Source organism: Eriocheir sinensis, unplaced genomic scaffold, assembly GCF_024679095.1.
Source record: "Eriocheir sinensis breed Jianghai 21 unplaced genomic scaffold, ASM2467909v1 Scaffold137, whole genome shotgun sequence".
Taxonomy (NCBI): domain Eukaryota; kingdom Metazoa; phylum Arthropoda; class Malacostraca; order Decapoda; family Varunidae; genus Eriocheir; species Eriocheir sinensis.
In genome coordinates, this window is record NW_026110706.1 from 412,294 (window position 1) to 437,034 (window position 24,741).

Consider the following 24,741-nt stretch of genomic DNA (forward strand, 5'->3'; position numbering starts at 1 on the left):
TCAAGGGCACTCTCTCCCAGAGGGAGGATCTGAGTCAAAAGCATCTGATTCATTCGTCCTACCCTCTCCTGGGGCAAAAATCCTCAATTTTCAATTGGGGTGCGTGAGGCTGAGCCTCTCAGGTCGGGAGAAGCATTACGCCGTGGGCGTAGTTGCCACCTTCAGGGCTCTCCCCCGCCCTCCCCCAGGCACCTTCTGTGCCCTCCTCCAGGCGCCTTCTGCGCCTCCTCCAGGCACCCTCTGTGACTCCCCCAGGCACCCTCTGTGCCCCCCACCAAGAACCCTCTGTGCCCCCTCCAGGCACCCTCTGTGCGCCTCCTCCAGGCACCTTCAGCGCCTTCTCCAGGCACCTTCAGCGCCTCCTCCAGGCACCTTCAGCACCTCCTCCAGGCACCCTTTGTGCCCCCTCTCCAGGCCCCTTGTGCGCCCTTCAGGCATCTTCTGTGCCCCATGGTGCTCCTCCCGGCGCTCACCCACCCACCCCTCCTTCCTACCTTCCCGCTGGTACGGCGACTGAGCCACGCGCACCGTGTGACGTGCACACAAGACTCAGTGAACACTCAAACACAGTGCGACATATTACTGAGACACAGTGTTACACATACTCAGTGCATACACCACCACACACCGCATAGACTCAGAGAGACACGCAAACGCAGTGTGACACCCCACTGGAATTACTAGCAGCCCCCTGGATTAACCACCGCCTCCTGGATCTACTACCGCCCTCTTGGATTACCCTGCACTTGTGGATCGTTGTGTACAGTGCAGTGTGTCCAGCAACAGTTCGGTGCAGCACGTCCCCAGCAACAGTTAGTGTCACAGTGTTACCTACTAAGCGTACAGTGTTGTGTTACAGTGCCTTTTTGAACACTGGTTCACTCCCCGAGCCACAGAGGCCCCTGGTACGTGCCAGTGCCTATAGTACACGCAGTTCGTTCTACTCTCACGGACTGCTGCGGCTCCTGGCACATGCTAGCACCCCTCACTTTTCAACCCGCTGTGGCCCCCGGCTCGCTGGCATCTAGCGCCTTCCCACGCAGTCGTTCGACGCACTCACGACTGCCGCGGCCCCTGGCACATGCTAGCGCCCCTCACTCCTCAACAGGCTGTGGCCCCTGGCACGCTGGCAGCTAGCGCCTTCACACACAGTTCCCTCGACGCTCTCGGACTGCCGTGGCCCTCGGCGCGTTTACGCCAGTGCCTATTGCCCATTTCCACGCCGCTCGACTTCACCATACCTGACGACGACATGCAACTATTACTCTACAACAGCGGCGTCCTTCAGAGCACCACTCTTCTGCTCAGGACCCGTCTACGTGATTTGCGATTTTGGAGCGCGGATTCAAGCTTTCCAGGATCTATTAAACAGCCAACCACTCAACTCACTTCAGCTTGACTTACCGTAGCTGTCCTCACTGCACTATTCACTCCAGCTCGACTTACCGTAGCTATTGTCACCGTACTACTCACTCCAGCTCGACTTACCGTAGCTGTTGTCACTGCACTACTCACTCCAGCTCGACTCACCGTAGCTGTTGTCACTGCACTACGCACTCCAGCTCGAATCACCATAGCTGTTGTCACAGCACTACTCACTTCAGCTCGACTCATCGTAGCTGTTGTCACTGCACTACTCACCCCAGCTCGACTCACCGTAGCTGAACTCTACTCAACGCAATGCATCTCAGCGTAACTTACCGCGCACCTCAACAAAACTCTACTCAGCGCAACTCACCGTACAAAGCTACTCACTGCAACACTACACCGTCTGCCACAGCGCCCCCGCACCCAGGAAGATTTCGTTCCTCTTTCCTCGTCACTGGGGGGGAGTATTTGTAACAGCCACCGCTCAAGCGGTCGCGTGCTCTCCTCCAGTGAGACGGAAAATGGGCGCTGCAGAGCAGACTCAATTTGTGAATATGTTCATCGTCACTACTTGTCTGCCAATCTGTCGTGTCGCGTCTTCAACGTTTAACTATTCTTGTACTCGTTTATTTTTTACTGTCCGTCCATGTCCTCTTGTTGTCAACTCATACACATTGTTCCACACATACACCAACACTTAAATGTTAACCTACACAGACAACATTCACACAAACGCACATACACACAATTACCTCTTTTAAGTGTCTTATCCATGTCCATGACCTGTGTGATGTTTGCCCAATAAAGTAACACTGACGGATATTGAGTTTCTCTATCCGGGAACCGATTAGCACTTAGAACACTCGCTACCACCAACACACACACACACACACACACACACACACACACACACACACACACACACACACACACACACTCCTATGGGATGGTGTAACAATGAAAACTTATTTTTAAAGTAGTGTGCAACTGTACCTTAAGTTCGAAAAATGGTAATATTTTCCCAATACAACACTGTTTGTAGTCCGATGTTACGAGGCACATAGTCGAGATGCTTGTAACCTCCGTCATGCCCCACATGTTGTACACGGATACGTCCATCTGGAATAAGACAATGAAAAAAAAAATAGGTAACACCTGGAGCATCATCATCACCTTTATTAGCCGGTATAATTCTACTACAGGAACTGTGGTCCCCATTAGATTATTAAATCTTATGAAAATACCCCAGGTGCCACGGTGTCGCTCAGCTTAACTTTATTTTATATTCGAACTTTTCTGATAGACACAGGAAGTTATATAGTCATTATTCAACTTCCTTATAGCTTCAAAAACTCAAACTTTTCCCCACCGGGATGATGTTAAATCGCATTCATCACCGAGGAAGTAGAGGGTTTATCGTTGCTGATAGATGCCAAACTAGATGTATTGTTGGCTTATTTTTTCCTGTTATCTTATTTGTTACATAAACCAGATCCATTGTTAAGAACCCATCTAAAAAATATCTTGTCCAGTGAGCTAATTACTAAACAATGTGTCTGGAAATCTGTTTGTTATTATTTTGGTGAAATATTTGTAGACTGCTATACAGCCAGCTGATATAGTGATGATTTTCAAACCTATTTGGTCTTTTTCTGTCTGAAGCTTGAAATGCAGAGAAAGGAATACTCTTCTTAACTTGTATTGAAAATTTAGACAACACAGAGTTTATAGGAGATGTTAAGCATATGCAAAATGGCCTCAGGAGTGGTGGATGTTCCAAAAAAAAAAGGGTGAATGAAAATAGTAATTACAAAAAAAAAAAAAATGCAAAACTGCGACTGAATTTAAAAGGTAGAATAGAGCCAATGTGTGGAAGTGAACTTGTGAGACTAAGAGTCTTTGACTCTTGTCAAAAAGTGCTGTTAGCTTCCTGACCCCTGACACATGACATGCATATTCCGCACAAGGGCAGACAAGGCCCTTCTATAAACATGTCAACTGGGATTCCGGAAAAAAAATACAAGACACGATACAAAACATCATTACTCGAGGAAGTTATTTTATTAACTTACGAGATATAAAGTTTCAAATTTATAAATTGAGTGATAATACGCTGATAAGTGTGCAAATTAAAATGCTTACCCACTCGGCCGTCCCCTTAATCTCCTCCATTCAACATTGCCTATCTATATATACAATAATAACTAGCACGATCGACATGCAGGAAGCGTACATTGTATCCATATTGCCGGTGTTGAAGTTCACGGACTAAGGACTCGATTCAGTTTTATGAAGTTGTCGCTGGTTAGACAGGAAGTCATTCCAGAAATACCCTATGAACCTGCAAAGGCACTTAGTACCGAGTGCATCGACATGCCTGACCAAGTAACGATTCAGTGTCCATGTCTCACAGCCATACAGTAAAACAGATCACAAGTAACTCGAAAATTTGCATCTTTGTCCGCCTGCATGGACATTAACAACGCCATGTGCTCGTGTTGAGCGAGTCCATAACACCATGGACCAGGTCAATCCGTCCAGTGACTTCTTTTCACTACGTTCCCAAAATATGAGAAACTGTTGGTGACTTCATTATCCTCTATAAACGAATAAACAGACTGAATTGTGTCATCCAGCCTCCAAACGACTGGAGCTTGGGTTTGGCCCAGGAGACTTTTGCTGGGATCACACATCCGCGATTTCGCTCTGCAACGGTTGGCGATTTTGAAAATTTTCGAAATCGGCATATACGCTCGACATCGTGGCGACGTCCCTGCGCAATAGTCGCAATAGTCGCGCGGTAAAGTTTGCACGACTTGCGGGTGCCGGCCCGTCGCGCGAAAATTTTGAAATGTTCAAAAAGGTCGCAGAAAGTCTGCGATATTTGCCAAATCGCACGATTATTCGCACGGTTAAGCGATAGACCATCGCAGTATGCGCTCGCATACCCTCGTCAAACGCAGGGGGTCGCGGTGTATGCGAGCGTATAATTATGCGAGCGACTTTGTACATCGTGCGTATGGCAGCGATGCTGCTAAGGAAAGCGAGATGCCAGCGAGAGAGCGGGAGGGTGTGAAAAACCGTTGGCGAGCGACCCTACGCTCGCCTTCACACTGTCCTGCCACACGCTGCTACCCTGCCCGCCTGCAAAATAATAGCCTAATATTTATGAATTTATAATAATAGCATATTATTCCTAACTGCTAAATAATAGCTTAGTGTTCATGAATGGAACATAATAGAATAGTATTCCTAAATGTAAAATAATACCCTAGTGTTCAAAATTGCAAAATAATAGAATAGTATTCCTAACTGCTAAATAATAGCCTACTTTTCATGAATACAAAATAATTGAATAGTATTCCTAAATGCAAGATAATAGCCTGGTTTATATGTCTATATGGGTCGTACAGCGACGCGTCCTCGACGTTTTCTCGACCATGTGTGCGACGTCGAGCGTCGTCGATCGGCTACACGAGGGGCAGTCGTGCATAGTCGCCAGGCCCTGCGTTAATCGCGAACCCTCGCAACGGATTTTACTATTAAAATTGGGCTCCTCTGCGTACAGTCGCGCGCATTCACGCACGATTCACCTCGACGTCCCCTCGCCTGTCAACCTCGTGTGCGTATAGGCGAGCAACCCTCCCTTGCCATGTTGCTGTGAGTTGAAACAGAGGCAAACTCGCAGAGACAATGGCGATGCTCCCACGATTTTGTGCATTTTCAAAATCGCCAACCGTCGCAGAGCGAAATCGCAGATGTGTGATCCCGGCATTTCCCTTCGAATGGCTTCGTCTCCTCATATAGCATTTTGAGTGCCATTCTAACCAATTCTGGGAGAATTAAAGCATCATTAGCAAAATCAAGATCAGTGACCTTGACGACAAATGTTCCGCAACTACTTTGACCATCAACTTCACCTAATACCCAATCCATACAAGCGTTAAAAAGTGATGGAGCAAGGACGCACCCTTGTCTCATTCCTGTATTAACAGGGAAGCTGGAAATCCCTCCCACACTTCATAGCACTCTCAGTCCCAGAGTAAAAGGCAGTCATCAGGTCAGCAGTCATTGCAGGAATCCCACGGATCCTTTTAATGTCTCAGCATCCCTCACGAAGCACTGAGTTATGCCTTCTTGCGATCGACATTGGCTACTATAATCTGTTCTAAATAAATGTTATGCTGGCGCCTAGGCAGTCTTTATAACGCCGGACCTGATTGGCTGGCCTGCTTTCTCGGCTCTCGCCCTGATTGGCTGCCTTCCTCTCCCAGCTCTCGTGGAGGCAGTCACTCAGACATCCTTTTGGTGTTAAATGTTTTTTTTTTTTATTATTATTTACCTTAGCTCACATCTTAAATAAGATAGGCAATTTTACTGAACACCATTAAACGCAGCAGTGATTGTAGACTCTAAATATGTTTGTCACAACTCTGTAAAACAAAAATTAATTTAATAGAGTATAAGTGAGAAAACGGGTCCGCAACGTTTATACCACTTTTACATTATTATAATTGATATGTGCAGCAAATATCGAGTCAGTGCTGATTCCATAAAGAGGAGTTTCGTGAACATAGTGGAATAAACAGACTATGGATAAAACGCGACGTAAGCGAAACACGGACAGATTTAACGTGCCATGTCGCGTCCTCCTTCAGACTGGTGTTGTGTACGAAACAAACGTTTGCTTGCTTCATCATATAGTTTCAGTAGGTTTTTAATAAGTAAAAGAATGACTGGAAATTAAAGAAACCACTCGAGGAACGAAACATTAGAGGACTGAGTTCAGTATGCAAGCGTTTGTTATGACTGTATGAGTGATGCATGTTGTAATAGGCTATTGGAAGGGCACTGCGAATCCACCCAGCACCAACACCGTCAGCGTGCACACCGCTCTGAAGGAGCACGTGACATGGCTATAAATCTCTCCGTGTTTCGCTTACGTCGTGTTTTATCTAAAGTTTGGTTATACCACCATGTTCACAAAACTCCTCTTTATGGAATTTAATGGTTTAGATCAGCACTGACTTAATATTTGCTGCAAATATCAGTTATATGTAAAAGTGGTATAAACATTGCGGACCCGTTCTTCACTAGCACTGTTTTATAGAGTTGTGACAAACATAGTTAGGGTTTTGAATTGCCCATAGTGTATGCGATGTGAACTAAGGTAAATAATATAAAAATATCTAACACCAAGAGCATGTGTAAGTGACTATGGTCTTCACGAGAGTCGGGAGATGAAGCCAGCCAATCAGGGCGAGAGCCGAGAGGGGAGGCCAGCCACTCAGATGCGGCGTTACAATTGCTGCCTAGGCGCAGAGGAACACTTGGTTTGAACATACTATTTTTTTATTTTTATAAAAGCCCCTGTCAATATTCACGTCTAACTATATAATTAACAGGGAGCATGAGCGAGGAGGGGCGTTGTTTCACTCACCCACCGACTCCATCCCAGACGGTTAACACGCGTGAGTTGCGTGGGCGTCACTTTGTTATCCTCCATTCACGGTTCCCTCGAACAGAAACAACCGTATAAGCAGGATCGACGCCCGGTAAACGTGCCACGAGTTGGCATTAATGGCTTGAGCTTGTAACAGTTCTCGATGTAATTTCATGAAGTAGTGGTTCGACACGGTCATTCCACCAATCCTCCATGACCCTGCAATCCCTTGATCCGAAGTCATTGACATGTTTCACCGAGTCTCTATTCAGTGTCCATGTCTCACGACCTTACACAAAATAGGGAACACAAGTGATTTAAAGATTCGCTTCTTTGTCTCCCTGAATAGATACCAACAACGCCATTTACTCGCTTTGTGTGACTATAAAACCGTGGACCAGGCCACTCTAACGAGTGACTTCTTGGTGAAACCCATCGTTTTTATGCGCTACGATACCAAGGTTATGTAAACTTTTGGTGACCTCAATTTCCTCACAGACTGAATTGCGTAATCCAGGGCCGATGTTTTGGCCCTGGAGACGTTCACTCCCAGTGGCTTCGCTTTCTCATGCAGCACCTCAGGAGCCATCACCTGGACCTCCAGTGAGTCCGCGAAAAGTGCATCATCAGGATAAAGAAAAAGGTGCATTAATCTTCTTGTTGCCGACAGATGCTGCGGAACGACTTTGATCAGCAACTTTGCCTAAGACCAAGTCTATGCATACTGTTGAATAGAGATGGAGGAAGGACGCACCCCTGCGTCACTCCTAAATTAATTAATAATTATCCCGGGAAAGCCCAATGTCACCTACAGGTGACACTTTTTTAAATGGCCATATATCTAACCCTTTACAAAATTTTACATTGATAATCTGTTTATAATGTTGTTTAACACTTCTTTTTTTTTTGTATTTCAGCTCTGGTGAATAATATTTTGTTTACGTTAGCTCTGGCAGCTGGTGAAAGAACATGTAGTGCTCCCGTTTTTCATCCCTCTTCACCTATGCCAAAACAATGTATTGCTGCAATATAAAAACAATTTTAAATAATTTTTCCTCTGTGTTTCTCAACAGTTAAATGCCTAATGATAACACTAGTGGGTGTAACAGAATAATTATTATTGGTTCATATGAGGTAATCTCAATGAAACTCACGACTGTCACCTGTAGGTGACACTGGGCATACACTCAACATTTCAGTCTTTTTCCTCCGAGTGCTGATCAATGTTTTCTGGTTTCAGTTTGACTCTTCATGAGATTGCAACAATACTTGAGGTTGTACGTAATGAAGAATTTGATACACTTGTTAAATATTTTGAATGTCTATAACTCAGTTATATAAGTTTTCTTATGGCTGAGTGGTTAGTGTGCGGGCCCCGCATTCCCTACATTCTGAACGACTCTGGTTCGAGTCCGCTGCTACAACCTGGGATTTCTCAGTCACCATCGAGTGGTCTAAGACTACCCACATGTTGTCTTGAAGACCACCCATCATTTGGTGGAGTAGGTAGGAAGACACCTACCGAACGGGCGCAAGCCACTCCCGGTGAGGTATATATGGGAGGTGAGAAGGGAGCTGAAGCCCTCCAAAGACCCTTCCCATGTCCTCACTAACCGTTTCCCTATTGTCTCACCAACACCGGAGAGTAGTTCAGCATGCTCTTTAAAGACAGATCCTCTCTTTATCCACACCACACTACATTCACACAACATATACACCTTTTCCCAAAATTAAAATTTCAAAATGGCGCACATACACCAAGCCTCGGAGTCCCCGCCTGGGGGGGGGGGGGCACAAATTCCCCCAGGGAGGACTCCCCTTCTGGCTGCCGACCCGAGAGGTGTCTTGATAACTCCTCGAACCTCTTTCTTCTCAATTTCTGCAACATTCGCGGTCTTCGCTCTAATTTTTATTCTGTGGAACATCATCTCTCCTCCTCTAAACCTCACCTTCTCTTCCTTACCGAAACACAGGTTTCTGAGGCTACTGACAGCAATCTCTACTCTGTTCCCTCCTACTATCTCTATCCTAAATTTCAATCCAAAGCTGGATGTTGCGCCTACGTGCACAACGACATCACTTGCTCTCGTGCCCACAACCTTGACTCTTCTGAATTTTCCACCATCTGGCTAAGACTTCATTGTCATTCTATTACTAAATACATCTGTGCTGTTTATCTCTCACCTAACTCTACCAACTATGTAAAATTCTTTGACTATTTGAATTCTAAAGTGAAGCACATCTTGACCCACTCTCCGATCGCTGAAATCTCCATCCTAGGAGATTTCAATGTTCACCACCAGCTTTGGCTTTCATCCTCTTTCACTGACCATTGGTGAGCAAGCCTACAACTTTGCTATCCTCAACGACCTAGAGCAGTTGGTCCAGCACCCTACACGTATTTCCGACCGTCTTGGAGATCGACCCAACATTCTGGACCTCTTCCTTACCTCAAACCCTTCTTCTTATTCTGTCAAACTGTTCTCTCCGTTGGGCTCCTCCGATCACAATCTTATTTCTGCATCCTGTCCTATCGCTCCTGTACACCCTCTGGACCCACCGAAGAGGCGATGCTTCTGGCATTTTGCTTCAGCTCGGTGGGAGGACCTGAGGATGTACTTTTCCGATTTCCCGTGGAATGATTATTGCTTCCAGGATAGAGACCCCTCTGTGTGTGCTCAGCGCATCACAGAGGTGATTGTCTCTGGAATGAAGGCATACATTCCTTGTTCTTTCTCTACTCCTCACGCTAAAAAGCTTTGGTTTAATCACGCTTGTTCTCGTGCTGTCAATGATAGAGAGGTAGCTCATAAAAGGTAACAGAGCCTTCAAATTAATGCTAATTATGAACTTTACATTTCTGCCCGAAATCGTGCCAAATCTATTCTCCGACTAACCAAAAATTCTTTCATTAATAAAAAATGTCAAAACCTTGCTTTCTCTAACTCTTCCCGTGACTTCTGGCATCTAGCCAAAAACATCTCCTCCAACTTCACTTCTTCATCTTTACCTCCACTCCTCAGTCCTGACGGCAACACTGCCGTCTCCTCTATCTCTAAGGCTGAACTCTTCTCTCAAACTTTTTCTAAAAACTCCACTCTGGACGATTCTGGGCATATTCCTCCTACTCATCCCCCCTCTGACTCCTTTATGCCTGTTATAAAGATTCTTCAAAATGATGTTTTCTATGCCCTCTCTGGCCTCAATCCTCAGAAGGCTTATGGACCTGATGGAGTGCCTCCTATTGTCCTTAAAAACTGTGCCTCCGTGCTGTCACCCTGCCTGGTCAAACTCTTTCGCCTCTGTCTGTCAACATCCACCTTTCCTTCTTGCTGGAAGTATGCCTTCATACAGCCTGTGCCTAAGAAGGGTGACCGCTCCAATCCCTCAAACTACCGTCCTATAGCTTTACTTTCTTGTCTATCTAAAGCTTTTGAATCAATCCTTAACCGGAAGATTCATAAGCACCTTTCCACTTCTGACCTTGTATCTGATCGCCAGTATGGGTTCCGCAAGGGGCGTTCTACTGGTGATCTCCTAGCCTTCTTAACTGACTCTTGGTCATCCTCTCTTAGCCGTTTCGGTGAAACTTTTGCTATTGCGCTGGACATATCAAAAGCTTTTGATAGGGTCTGGCACAAATCTTTGCTTTTAAACTACCCTCCTACGGTTTCTATCCTTCTCTCTGTACCTTTATCTCCAGTTTCCTTTCTGACCGTTCTATGTCTGCCGTGGTAGACGGTCACTGTTCTTCCCCTAAATCTATTAACAGTGGTGTCCCACAGGGTTCTGTCCTATCTCCCACTCTTTTTCTGTTGTTCATTGATGATCTTCTTTCCAAAACGAACTGTCCTATCCACTCCTACGCCGATGATTCCACTCTGCATTATTCAACTTCTTTTAATAGAAGACCCACCCTTCAGGAACTTAACGACTCAAGGCTGGAGGCTGCAGAACGCTTAGCCTCAGACCTTACTATTATTTCCGATTGGGGCAAGAAGAAACTGGTGTCCTTCAACGCCTCAAAAACACAGTTTCTCCACCTATCCACTCGACACAATCTTCCAAACAACTATCCCCTATTCTTTGACAACACCCAGCTATCACCTTCCTCAACACTAAACATCCTCGGTCTATCCTTAACTCAAAATCTCAACTGGAAACTTCATATCTCATCTCTTACTAAATCAGCTTCCTCGAGGCTGGGCGTTCTGTACCGTCTCCGCCAGTTCTTCTCCCCTGCACAGTTGCTGTCCATATACAGGGGCCTTGTCCGCCCTCGTATGGAGTGGAGGCTAAGGCTCTTTGTCTCATCAGCTCTCCACCTCATACTGATAGTCTTCTACCTCTTAAATTCCGCCGCAATGTTGCCTCTCTTTCTATCTTCAATCGATATTTCCACGCTGACTGCTCTTCTGAACTTGCTAACTGTATGCCTCCCCCCCTCCCGCGGCCCCGCTGCACTCTGCTTTCTACTCATGCTCATCCCTATACTGTCCAAACCCCTTATGCAAGAGTTAACCAGCATCTTCACTCTTTCATCCCTCACGCTGGTAAACTCTGGAACAATCTTCCTTCATCTGTATTTCCTCCTGCCTACAACTTGAACTCTTTCAAGAGGAGGGTATCAGGACACCTCTCCTCCCGAAATTGACCTCTGATTTTCGACACTCCTTTAACCTCTGTTCGGGAGCAGTGAGTAGCGGGCCTTTTTTTCTTTTTTTTTTCTTTGCGCCCTTGAGCTGTCTCCTTAGCTGTAAAAAAAAAAAAATGAGAGAGAGAGAGAGAGAGAGAGAGAGAGAGAGAGAGAGAGAGAGAGAGAGAGAGAGAGAGAGAGAGAGAGAGAGAGAGAGAGAGAGAAAACTGCTTTCCCTTCCTTTACTGAAAGTTGTAGTTATTGATAGGATGCACGAAAGGTCTGCTCTTACCTTCTGTCTGAAGGCTTCAGCAACGGAAGCAGCAAGGGGGGCCGCGGCTGTGGTGACGGCCTTCAGAGATGTAGGTTTGTTGTCATGCGACGCGACTGAGTTTATCATCATTTTAAGGTGATATGGATACAAGACAGCAAGCGTCACCTGTTGGGATGGCTCTGCTATATATATATATATATATATATATATATATATATATATATATATATATATATATATATATATATATATATATATATATATATATATATATATATATATATATATATATATATATATATATATATATATATATATATATATATATATATATATATATATATATATATATATATATATATATATATATATATATATATATATATATATATACGGTTGAATTTATAATTTAACATTTACAAACGTTAAACACATCAAATACATTATAAATATGACACATGGCTTGGCAATTAATTGAGTCGTACCTTATGTTCATTTATCATTTCCAACAGTTTGTCTGAATGACGCGCAATGACAGATGTCCCGCCAAGCATTAAAGTAGCGAAGATAAACATGTGTGCGTAAGCGTGGCTCAGGGAAGTCACCAGCATACAAGTGGAGTAGTCTTCGGGCTGACCGAGCCACTGCTTGTGGTTCACCAAGTGCCTGAAGGAAAGAAGAGGTGGACATTAAGAAAAAACAGTTTCATCAGTTAGTGGAGCAGCCAGATATTTTGGGGTATATCACATACCACAACAGTATCCTTCATAGTAAACAAAATGGAAAAGTAAAACGAAAATACGTTGCAATACACATGATAAATTAAGCGAAACCTAATGGCATTTTATTATTATTATTATTATTATTATTATTATTATTATTATTATTATTATTATTATTATTATTATTATTATTATTATTATTATTATTATTATTATTATTACTATTACTACTATTATTATTACTATTATTATTACTAATGTTAATATAATTATTATTATTATTATTATTATTATTATTATTATTATTATTATTATTATTATTATTATTATTATTATTATTATTATTATTACTATTATTATTTTTCTTCTTCTTCTTCTTGATTCACTTGGACGGTTTCCTCTAGAGTCCGGGTTGATGGGTGGTCTTCAGGACAGCATGTGGATATTTTTAAGCCACTCGGCGGTGACCGAAAAATCCGAGGTGGTAGCATGGGGATTCGAGCCCGCGTCGTCCATCACGCGGTGAATGTGGGCCCAGTACGCTACCACTCAGCCACCGCCTATTATTATTATTATTATTATTATTATTATTATTATTATTATTATTATTATTATTATTATTATTATTGTTATTATTATCATTAGTAGTAGCAGTATTATTATTAGTAGTAGTAGTAGTAGTAATTTATTAGTATTACCAATGATATCATTTTCATTATTATGATCATCATCATCATTAGTAGTAGTAGTAGGAGGAGGAAGAGGAAAACGAGGAGTGCCAAAAGTGGTAGCAAATGGCTCGAGAACTGAAACTTCTTTCAACAGAAGACCCTCTCAACAAGAATTACAAGACTCTTCTTAACCTCAGACTTTGTTATAATTTCCGATTAGTGAAGAAGGAACCTGATGTCTTTCAATGCCTCAAAAACTCAATTTCTTCAAAAAACAACTCGACACAATCTTCCAAACACCTATCCCCTATTCCTCGACAACTCTCAGCTATCACCTTCTTCTACGGTAAACATCTTCGGTCTATCCTTAACTCAAAATCCTAAATGGAAACTTTACCTCTGTTTCACTAAATTAGCTTCCTCGAGGTTTCACGTTCTGTAGCGTCTCCGCCAGCTCTTTTCCTTCGCACAGTTGCTATCTGTATACACGGGCCTTGTCCGTTCTCGTATGAAGTATAAATCTCGAGTGTGGGGGGGGCTCCACTCACACAGCTTTTTTGGACAACGTTGAGTCTAAGGCTCTTCGTCTTATCAACTCCTCTCCTCCTCTTACCGGCAGTCTTCTACCTTTTAAATTTCACTGTCATGTTGCATCTTTCTATCTTCTATCGTTATTTTCACGGTGACTGCTCTTTTGAACTTGCTAACTGCATGCCTTCCCCCCTCCCGCGGCCCTGCTGCACACGACTCTCTACCCAAGCTCATCCGTATACTGTCCCAAATCCTTATGCAAGAGTTAACCAGGATCGTCACTCTTTCACCCCTAACGCTGGTAAATTCGGGAAAAAATCTTCTATCAGCTGTATTTTCCCCTGTCTTCGACTTGGAACTCTTTCAAGAAGAGCGTATCAGGACACCTCTCCTCCCGAAATTGACCTCTCTTTTGGCCACGCATCTGAACTCTTTTCATAGAAGTGATTTGCGGGCTTTTTTTTTCATTAGTATTCTTTTTTTTTTGTTTTTTTTGCCCTTGATCTGTTTCCTTTACTGAAAAAAAAGAAAATGCCGGCAACTAGTCTCAAGACGAGTCAACGATCCTCTTTTTTTTTAAATGGCGCCATGTCCACGCCAATTACGACTCTGCTAACTGATTTGTCGCAGTCGCAGACGGTCTTGACGACTGTCTTGCAGACTGTCTGTGAACTGGTCGGCCGACCAGCTGGCCAACAGTTGTCAAGGAGTTGGCCGACTGTACGTACGTATACCCGACGGTCTTTGCTACTGTCTTGGCGGCAGCCTTGCCGACTGTCGCCGAATTCTACCCAGAATTTTAAAAGGATATTTTACCGTAGACATCTAAATAGCTGTCTTCATGGGTCCTGGGTCATAGAGGCTATAATGGGTTGAGATTCCGTTGTGTCTTGGGTTGCCACCCTTTCCTTAAAATACGGAATCGTCCCGTATTCAAGAGTGAAATGTAGCGTTCCGTTTTGAACCAAAATAGAACGCCATTTGTTCCGTATTTAGCTGTCTGAATGGTCAAGCCAATTAAATCAGTATCTTAAATTTGTAGTAAGCGCATTTTTCGGTTAATCACAAACCAGTCCGTAAAATTTGTCAAGGTTCGTCCTAAAATACGTGTAAAATACGCGACGTAACGTCCCTCCCCCCTTTTCCTCCTTCCTCTACAAGTAGCGGGAAGCAGCTGTCAGTCATGGCAGACTCGAGAAATTTTAGGATCGCCACCCATTCCTTAAAATATGGATCCATTCCGTATTGGAGAGTGAGATGTTGCATTCCATATTTTTCTGACCTCAGGGTGGCAACACTAGCTGTGTAATTCAACCCAAGGGAGAGGCAGCAGGAGTGTTTGCGTGCTGTGCTGGCTCCCGAGTTTGTGCCAGTGAAACGTATCCATGCCCAGAAGTTGTTGTGCTTGTGACTGCAAAATGAAAATATAAATCTCCAGCAGTTAGCCAATATTTTTGAGCCGACAGTCGTCACGAGCGTCTTTCATTAGACGAAGACTGTCGTCACGACCAGGGTTGTTATTTTTTGTATTTAAATTTTTATTTTTATTTTTAAATCATAAAACTTTTTTTTCTAAATCGATTTTTTTTAATAATAAAAATAGTTAAATGAATGTAAACCTCTTAATTATATTGATTAGTTTAAAACACGTTAAAGTATTCTTGTATCATATTCCATCATCACTGGGCAGCCGCAGCAATCCAGCCACTGGCAAGCTCCACACCACAACTCCGTCTAGTCTCTCAAAGGGGGCGGTTACGGGGTATTTTTCGAGGAATAAATTTAAAATCGGATAAGTAGAGGTTTTTAGCCCAAAAGGCCCTTGTAAGGGATAAATTGCTGTGGGTGGAGTTTGTTTTCGTAAAATTAAAATCCCTCCCCACTGGAGACTATTTTTAAATGTCCCGCGCTGTTACGTCATAGCCAGACACACGCGTCAACATATGCAGTATCATTCAATGCTTGTATATACGTAAAACTGCATTATAATTTTTTTTTTCTAAGTAAATTTTGCCAATTGTGATCCTCATATTCCGCGCGGCCCGCTGGGCTGGGAGAAAGGAAGAAGCGGCTAGCCGCTCGGCACAGCAATGCCTCGCGCGACACAAACGAGCGAGGTGCGTTGCAATTTTCCCTCCACTCTAGCCAAAAAAAAACGTCCCTACAAATGAGTTTACAAGCGCAAAGCAACCAGAATAAGCAACAAACACTGTTCGAGAGACAGAATTGCCCACTACGGTCATATAGGAACACCTTGACCTTCTGACCCCCAAACCTTTGATTGATTAAAACTTTTTTTGTAAAGGGGGACCAGATTCCTTATTATTCTCCAGTAAGTCAACAAGGTACAGGTAACTCTCGATTTACGCGAGTTTGTTATACGCGTGTTTGAAATAACGCGGGGTCCAAAATCCAAATAAATGTTTAATTTACCGTTTTTTTCCACTTATACGCGATATTTTATGGAGTGGCCATCATAGGTCTCACGCAACTGGACTCACACGGCGCCGCGGCCACACAGCTGAGCTCAGTTCTCCCCGCGCGCCACTTGAACAACAATACAGTACCCACGCTGCCACGCTACCCAACGATGGGGGTGGGCAGGTAACGGTACCAGTACCAGTACTAATGGTACCAGCTATACGGTACGGTACCGGTACAAATACTAGCCAGGCGCTCATGCTGTCCCTCATTTCTTTCTCAGACGAGTGAAGCTGAGACAGAGTGCCTGATTGGATATCTCGGTGATATGGATATTCTCTCTCTCTCTCTCTCTCTCTCTCTCTCTCCACTGGATGTATAACGCGAAAGTATAGCCCTGTGCGTTATACGCCGAATGTACAAATTTTTAATGATTTTTTTCTTCTTTGGAGTGTTTTTAAGGGTCTTTGTTTCGTCTTATCCAATAACAACAGCAAACTTACCTGTATTATTGTTAATGATCCTTCATAGTACATAGCTGTCTTATAATATGTTACCATAGAATACAGGGCGATCAAATAACTACTATACAAACATTAAATCGGTGGGGGATCACCCATGCCCTGCTGTTATCCCATTTTCCCTTCGGGCTCCATTTAATTGATCTTGATCTTGATGTCACAGCTGGTTTACAATTGTATGACTAAGGAGCAGTACAAGCTACATAAAAAAAATCATATTGGAAAAAAATATCCATGTGTTCATTATAAATTATTAATATTAGTGAGAATAATGGGGTAAATATGATATCAGAAACTGTACATCATGAGTCTTGTACGAGGAGTTATTTCACGTCCAGCCGCCATTTGCATTGTTTACAAACCACACAACCACACCTACACATCAAACAGCTGCATGCCGCGTGTCACCAGAACCGCGTGAATTGTGTCTTGCCTAGTTGTCTGTCATAACCTACGAGTGACTGTGAGAATAATATGCTTATTATGATCTCAGAAGCTGTATATAATCAGTATGTACGAGGAGATATTTTTCGCAACACCAGTCCGACCGCCATTTGCATTGTTTGAAAACCACACGACCACACCCAAACAACAAACAGCTGCATGCCGCGTGTCGTCAGAACCGTGTGAATTGTGTCTTGCCTAGTTGTCTGTCATAACCTACGAGTGATTTTTTTTATTTATTTTTTTTTTTACAGCAAAGGAGACAGCTCAAGAGCACAAAAAAGTAAACATTAATAAAAAAAAAAGCCCGCTACTCGCTGCTCCTAAAAAGAATCCAAAGAGGTGCTTATTATGATATCAGAAGCTGTGCATCATCAGTATGTTTACGGGGATGTAAATCTCACAATACCAGCCCGGCCGCCATTTTCATTGCTTTACTCAATGACACTTGTCAATTCAAACAGTAAAGATTACACCAAAAAATATATAAATTTCGAGAAATTGTACATTGTCAATGTTCTTTAACCCGTACATATTTCTGAGCATTTTAAAAACTTTTTTTTTTTTCAAAATTGTTGTCTTAAGGTATGAGGTGCGCGTTATACGCCGCAAAATACGGTATTTATTTTTCGACCGAAACCTACCTCTTGTTTGATTTACATTGTTTTTGATTTACGCGACCTCTTCAAGGACGCAACACTCGTGTAAATCGAGAGTTACCTGTACACACAATAATATGTGAAAATTTCATGCCAGTCAGATAAATATAAATAGCAAAACAGGGAGAAATGGAAAAAAAATAATCCTTAGGAGCCAATATTTCGAAAAGTAGTTTTTTACACTTCGAAAAATTTCACAAAATCGGTAAAACGTCTGACCGACTTTTGTTAGGTATCATTTAAACTACAACTAAAGGGCAATTTTTGCCCGCTATGAAATTTCAAAAAATGTCAAAAGAAAACGGGAGAAAATTATGAGTGACAAAAAATTGTAATTTTATTTTTTCGATGACAAAACATAATTTTTAAAAAAAATTCTGTCTGGGAAATGTAGATAGGTAAATAAAGTTCTATGGTATTTATTTCAAAGAGTAACTGAAAAATAAAGTGTGAAACAAAAAAAACAAAAATACGCTTCACCCAAATTTTATGAAATTCACAGAATATCATACCTTTACACCTAAAAATAACATACTAAAACCTCAAAGTTATTGGACGAACCATATGCGCAGAAGGACCCCCCCGTACCCGCCTCCCTTAACAGTCTAACCAGATCACTTCATGTTTTGGACATGTCCTGACTAAAATTGCACAAAGAAAAGTGACAGCATCTCCGAATGAAATTATCAGAAAAGGCTGTGGATGACCCATGTACTTATGTGAAGTGACTCTTTGAAAATAGAGGTATATACTTTATAACTCAAATATTTCCTTTATTGGCATTTCCTATATATGGTGTTTTTTGTCCCCTTTAATAGCTTTTCATTTGAGTATTTGGAGGGGCCCAAGCAAGGGGATGGGCAATCATGAGGACATGCTGTCCTCATGATTACCCATCAACCCGAACTCCAGCGAAACTCTCTAAAGAAGATAAAGTTAAGCTTGGATGGAGGGGGGGGGTTATTAGCCAAGCAAGATGGCGGCACTATAAAACAGCTGCCTGCGCCACCAATTGGCTTGGACCAACCAAAAGAGTAAAGATGGGGACATACGCTACAGCTGAGCGTGGCCGCGGTGATCATCTCCGTGGCACTGGCCCTTGAGCCTGTGGTGGGAAGAACCCATCACCCCAGGACAGGGTCAGCGTGACATCTGGGTTACCACAGTTTACCTTCCCAGGTTTCCCCAGGTACCCATTTATCGACCAGCCCGAAAGCGAGGATGAACAGCTGGGTGAGCGGCACGCTGGTTACCCAAGTCGGGATTCTAACCCGGGTCCACGGATTCGTAGCAAGGCACGCTAACCACTAGATATAAGACTACCTACATGCTGTCCTGAAGACCACCCATCAACCCGGTCCCTTGAAGAACCGTCCAAGTCATTCAAGAATGAGCTCCGGGGGGCAGCATGAGCCAAGAAAATCAAATTAAAAGGTTTGAGCCGATACGCTAATACTACACACTAGGTGAAATGTGGGTATTAATGGCCAGGTTTGAAGGAGATAACACCAGTCTCTTGTATATATACATTTTTTGTTTTGTTTTCAGGAGCCGGGTTTTTTAGGTTTTTCTTTTTCTAATACTTTTTGGATATGTGGTCATACACCTTTTTCCTTTATTGCTACCTTTGCTGCTCAACTGAGCTACGACACTTTTCTTTATTTTTCTCTTATTAAGAAAATAACATTCGACTTAACAAAAAAAAAAAAGCGATCAATAGAAATTTTACCCTTTCATTTTTCTTTTCAACAAAGTAATCCCCGCGAATATAGGTTAGTATATTAAAGTCATTATATTTTGTTTATCGAGAAACTAACATTTCGAGAAATCAGCAATTAAATTTTAAATTTACAATATCGTCATGTACGTGAGTAGTTATTCAACCAAAACTATTATATATGATTGATATGCTGTTTTTACATTGTATGTAGCTATTTCTGATTAGTTGGTACCTGATCCCCTCCTTTTCTATGAATATTCTGTTCAAAGCTATACGGGTATCATGGGGATTCCTCCTCTTCTTCCGCCTATTCCAGCTTCTATATCTTCGCAAGGCGATTGGCCCGGCCCATGATGTTATGGACTCGTTCAACACGATTATATGTCGTTGTCGATCTTTTAGCAAGCGGGCAAAGACTCGAATCTTGAAGTTATTTGTGCTCCCTGTCTAACTCAATGGCTTTGAGACATGGACACTGAAAAGTGATTTGGAGAGCCGGGTCGATGCCTTTAGTGCCGTGTCTTCCCAGATGGGGTATCGCTGGATTGACTTAATGTCGAGCCAGCGACTACGAGTTACCAACTTAGTCCGTGAACGCCAAATGGGCGTTCTCCACACCTTCCGGATGTCGTTCCTTCCCCACAGGGTTGTTTTGTATAAGACAACTAGGAGTGGAGGAAACCAAGGACACGCCCATTTTTGGGTTCTAAAAAGTCTTTTATGTCTCACCTACCAAGCTGTAGGGATGGCGAGCTAATAAGGATCAATAATTTTCTCAATAATTTAATAATGAAATGAACCTGACGGTTTGCTTCTCCTCGCCTTGGAACCTCTTCCTTGTCTGTTACGACAGTCACACTGAAGCTTTATTCATCACCTGGCTACCTCGATGTGACATTTCGGACCAGTTTTATATTTTTTTCATCAGCAGCAAACCACTTGACGTGCTGGAGTAGGTAGGGAGACACCTACCAAACGGACGCAAGCCACTCTCGGTGAGGTATATATGGGAGGTGAGAAGGGAGCTGAAGCCCTCCAAAGACCCTTCCCATGTCCTCACTAATCGTTTCCCTATTGTCTCACCAACACCGGAGAGTAACTCAGCATGCTCTCTAAAGACAGAGCCTCTCTCTATCCACACCACACTACATTCACACAACATATACACCTTTTCCCAAAATTGAAATTTCAAAATGGCGCACCTTCACCTTGCCTCGGAGTCCCCGCCTCGGGGGATGACCACAAACTCACCCAGGGAGGACTCCCCTTCTGTCTGCCGACCTGAGAGGTGTCTTGATAACTCCTCGAACCTCTTTCTTCTCAATTTCTGCAACGTTCGCGGTCTTCGTCTCTAATTCACCATCTCTCTTCCTTTAAACCTCACCTTCTCTTCCTCACCAAAACACAGGTTTCTGAGGCCACTGATAGCAATCTCTACTCTGTTCCCTCCTACTACCTCTATCCTAAATTTCAATCCAAAGCTGGATGTTGCGCCTACGTGCACAACGACATCACCTGCTCTCGTGCCCACAACCTTGATTCTTCCGAATTTTCCACCATATGGCTGAGACTTCATTGTCATTCTATTACTATATAGATCTGTGCTGTTTATCTCTCACCTAACTCTACTAACTATGTAAAATTCTTTGACTACTTGAACTCTAAAGTGGAGCACATCTTCACCCACTCTCCCTGAAATATCCATCCTAGGAAATTTCAATGTTCACCACCAGCTTTGGCTTTCATCCTCTTTCACTGACCAGCCTGGAGAACAAGCCTACAATTTTGCTATCCTCAACGATCTAGAGCAGTTGGTCCAGCACTCTACACGTATTTCCGACCGTCTTGGAGACAGGCCCAACATTCTAGACCTCTTCCTCAGCTCAAACCCATCTGCTTATTCTATCAAACTGTTTTCTCCGTTGGGCTCCTCCAATCACAACCTTATTTCTGTATCCAGTCCTATCGCTCTTATACACCCTCTGGACCCACCGAAGAGGCATGCTTCAGGCATTTTGCTTCAGCTCGGTGGGACTACCTGAGGATGTACTCTTCCGATTTCCCGTGGAATGATTATTGCTTCCAGGAGCCAGACCCCTCTGTGTGTGCTCACTGCATCACAGAGGTGATTTTCTCTGGAATGGAGGCATACATTCCACGTACCTTCTCTATTCCTCACGCTAAAAAGTCTTGGTTTAATCACGCTTGTTCTCGTGCTGTCAGTGGTAGAGAGGCAGCTCACAAAAGGTACCAGAGCCTTCGAACTAATGCTAACAATGAACTTTACATTTCTGCCCGGAATTGTTCCAAATCTATTCTCCGACTAACCAAAAGCTCTTTTATTAATAGAAAATGCCAAAACCTTGCTTTCTCTAACTCTTCTCGTGACTCCTGGCATCTAGCCAAAAACATCTATACCAACCTCACTTCTTCATGTTTCCCTCCACTCTTCAGTCCTGACGGCAACACTGCCGTCTCATCTATCTCTAAGGCTGAACTCTTCTCTCAAACTTTTTCTAAAAACTCCACTCTTGACGATTCTGGCCATATTCCTCCTACTCATCCCCCTCTGACTCTTTTATGCCTGTTATAAAGATTCTTCCAAATGATGTTTTCTAAGCCCTCTCTGGCCTCAAACCTCAGAAGGCTTATGGACCTGATGGAGTGCCACAGGGTTCTACCCTATCTCCCACTCTCTTTCTGTTGTTCATTCATGATCTTTCCAAAACGAGCTATCCTATCCATTTTTACGGCGATGACTCCGCCCTGCATTACTCAACTTCTTTTAATAGAAGGCCAACCCTACAGGACTAACGATTCAAAGATGTAGGCAACAGAACGCTTACCTTCAGACCTTAATATTATTTGCGATTGGAGCAAGAGGAACCTGGCGTCCTTCAACGCCTCATAAACACATTTTCTCCACCTATCCACTCGACACAATCTTCCAAACAACTATCCCCTATTCTTTGACAACACTCAGCTCTCACCTTCTTCAACACTAAACATCCTCGGTCTATCCTTAGCTCAAAATCTCAACTAGATACTTCATATCTCATCTCTTACTAAATCAGCTTCCTCGAGGCTGGGCGTTCTGTACCGTCTCCGCAAGTTCTTCTCCCCCGCACAGTTGCTGTCCATTTACAGGGGTCTTGTCCGCCCTCGTATGGAGTATGCATCTCATGTGTGTGGGGGGGTCCACTCACACAGCTCTCCTTGACAGAGTGGAGTCAAAGGCTCTTCGTCTCAACAGGTCTCCTCCTCATACTGATAGTCTTCTACCTCTCAAATTCCGCCGCAATGTTGCCTCTCTTTCTATCTTCTATCGATATTTTCATGCTGACTGCTCTTCTGAGCTCTCTAACTGCATGTCTTCCACCCTCCCGCGCTCCCGCTGCACACGACTTTCTACTCACGCCCATCCCTATACTGTACAAACCCCTTATGCAAGAGTCAACCAGCATCTCCACTCTTTCACCCCTCACGCTGGTAAACTGTGGAACAATCTTCCTTCATCTGTATCTCCTCCTGCCTACGACTTGAACTCTTTCAAGAGTAGGGTACCAGGACACCTCCCCTCCCGAAACTGACATATCTTTTTGGACACTCCTTTGACCTCTTCATTACCAGTAAGTATCGGGCTTTTTTTAATTTTTCTTTACGCCCTTGAACTGTCTCCTTAGCTGTAGAAAGAAAAAAAATAGGTATGATCCGACTTATGGGTTTTCAATTAAGAATTATTTTTATGTAATGTCAATGATTACGTGACATGTAGTTTTCCTCAGTCTTGAATCGTTGCCAGTTGTGTCTGTAACAGATTATTCTGTATATCCTCCAATAAAAAAATATGATTTTTATCTATATTTATCTATCATGATCTGAAGAAAAAAAAGTTGCAAGCATTCCCTTTTTTAATGTCTTACTTGATCATCATCATTCTGGAGACTTCACTGCGGTGCGAGGTCATCGCTCCCTTGCGTAGGCCAGTTGTACCGGAGGAGAAAGGGATTTGACACACAGTCGAGGCCGGGTCCACGTCATCATTCTGAAAACGATCCAATTAGAGAGAGAGAGAGAGAGAGAGAGAGAGAGAGAGAGAGAGAGAGAGAGAGAGAGAGAGAGAGAGAGAGAGAGAGAGAGAGAGAGACACCAAAAAGGAGTCTTCAATAGTCCGGGAGGACTAAACAAAGCTATTCCTGCAAACCTATCCTTTACTCTCACCACATATTCCAATTATCCATGAAAATATTGAACTTGTTTTTAGAGTCTCTATCGTATCAACACTCATTGCATGACCGTCATGCCGTGCATTATCCACACAACATGAAAATCAGGTTTGTGTTGAATCTTAACTTATCTAACTTAAACTCATTGCTTGGAGCCTCACTCAGCTTTCATACCACAACAACCTTATTAATTTCACCTTGATTAAATATTTTCATCAATTTATAAACCTCGCTCAAACTTCATTGTACCCTTTGCCATGTAAGGAACTTTATCCCTAAAAGGCGGGTGATGGGTGATTTCGAGAGATTGAATTAGAACTTGTAGCGGAGAGTTGTGTGTCAGCGCGTCTCCCGAACTGTTACACATCTCATCCCGTCAGCGGGGTTGTGCAGATATCGTTAATGGAAGTACCGATAACAATGGTACCGACATTCTAGTATCGGTAGTACCGGTACCGAAAGAAATATATCCACATTATCGAGATATCCTCTCAGTGTCAGCCTGGCACTGATAGGATAACTCGATGATATGGATATTTTTTCCCTTCCCTCCCAGTCTTCTCTCTCTCTCTCTCTCTCTCTCTCTCTCTCTCTCTCTCTCTCTCTCTCTCTCTCTCTCTCTCTCTCTCTCTCTCTCTCTCTCTCTCTCTCTCTCTCAGGAAGCAGATAATTTTACAAAATTTTCAGAATATGATCGACAAATAGCTTCACAAACTGCAAATTCGCAAAAAAAAAAAAAAAAACATTAAAATACGTATTTAAGGATATATGGTCGCCAATTCTCCCAGAAGGGGCCTAAGACGGCAATACCAAGTGTAACTAAATGTAGTAAAAATAATAGCAGCTGCAGGATAAAGCAAGCGGTAGGTATAAATGTGTACTGTACAAACAGTAGAAGTATTAGGAGAAAAAAAAAATATTGAGGGGAAAGGCGTGCGTAGAGAAATTTTATATGATAGCGATCACAGAGTCATGGGTAAACACTGCAGACAGACACTTTCTCCCAGAATTAGTAATTGAAGGGTACAAGTTATTCCACCAATATCGAATAGGCAGGAAGGGGGGTGGGGTCGCACGCTTCGTCAGGGACAATATTAAGTGTGTC

The 24,741-nt window shown here is 43.1% G+C and overlaps 1 protein-coding gene across 1 annotated transcript in view; it reads right to left on the bottom strand.

The window, feature by feature from the left end:
* LOC126989901 (luciferin 4-monooxygenase-like) overlaps window positions 1–24,741 on the bottom strand; it is a 104,238-nt gene that overhangs the window by 66,296 nt on the left and 13,201 nt on the right. The window contains exons 2-5 of the mRNA XM_050848516.1: window positions 23,334–23,455; window positions 12,207–12,387; window positions 11,740–11,886; window positions 2,362–2,487 (exon numbers count right to left, since the gene is read on the bottom strand). Of these exons, the coding sequence (XP_050704473.1) occupies window positions 2,362–2,487; window positions 11,740–11,886; window positions 12,207–12,387; window positions 23,334–23,377 (498 nt within the window). The 5' untranslated portion in view covers window positions 23,378–23,455. The remainder of the gene's footprint in view (window positions 1–2,361; window positions 2,488–11,739; window positions 11,887–12,206; window positions 12,388–23,333; window positions 23,456–24,741) is intronic.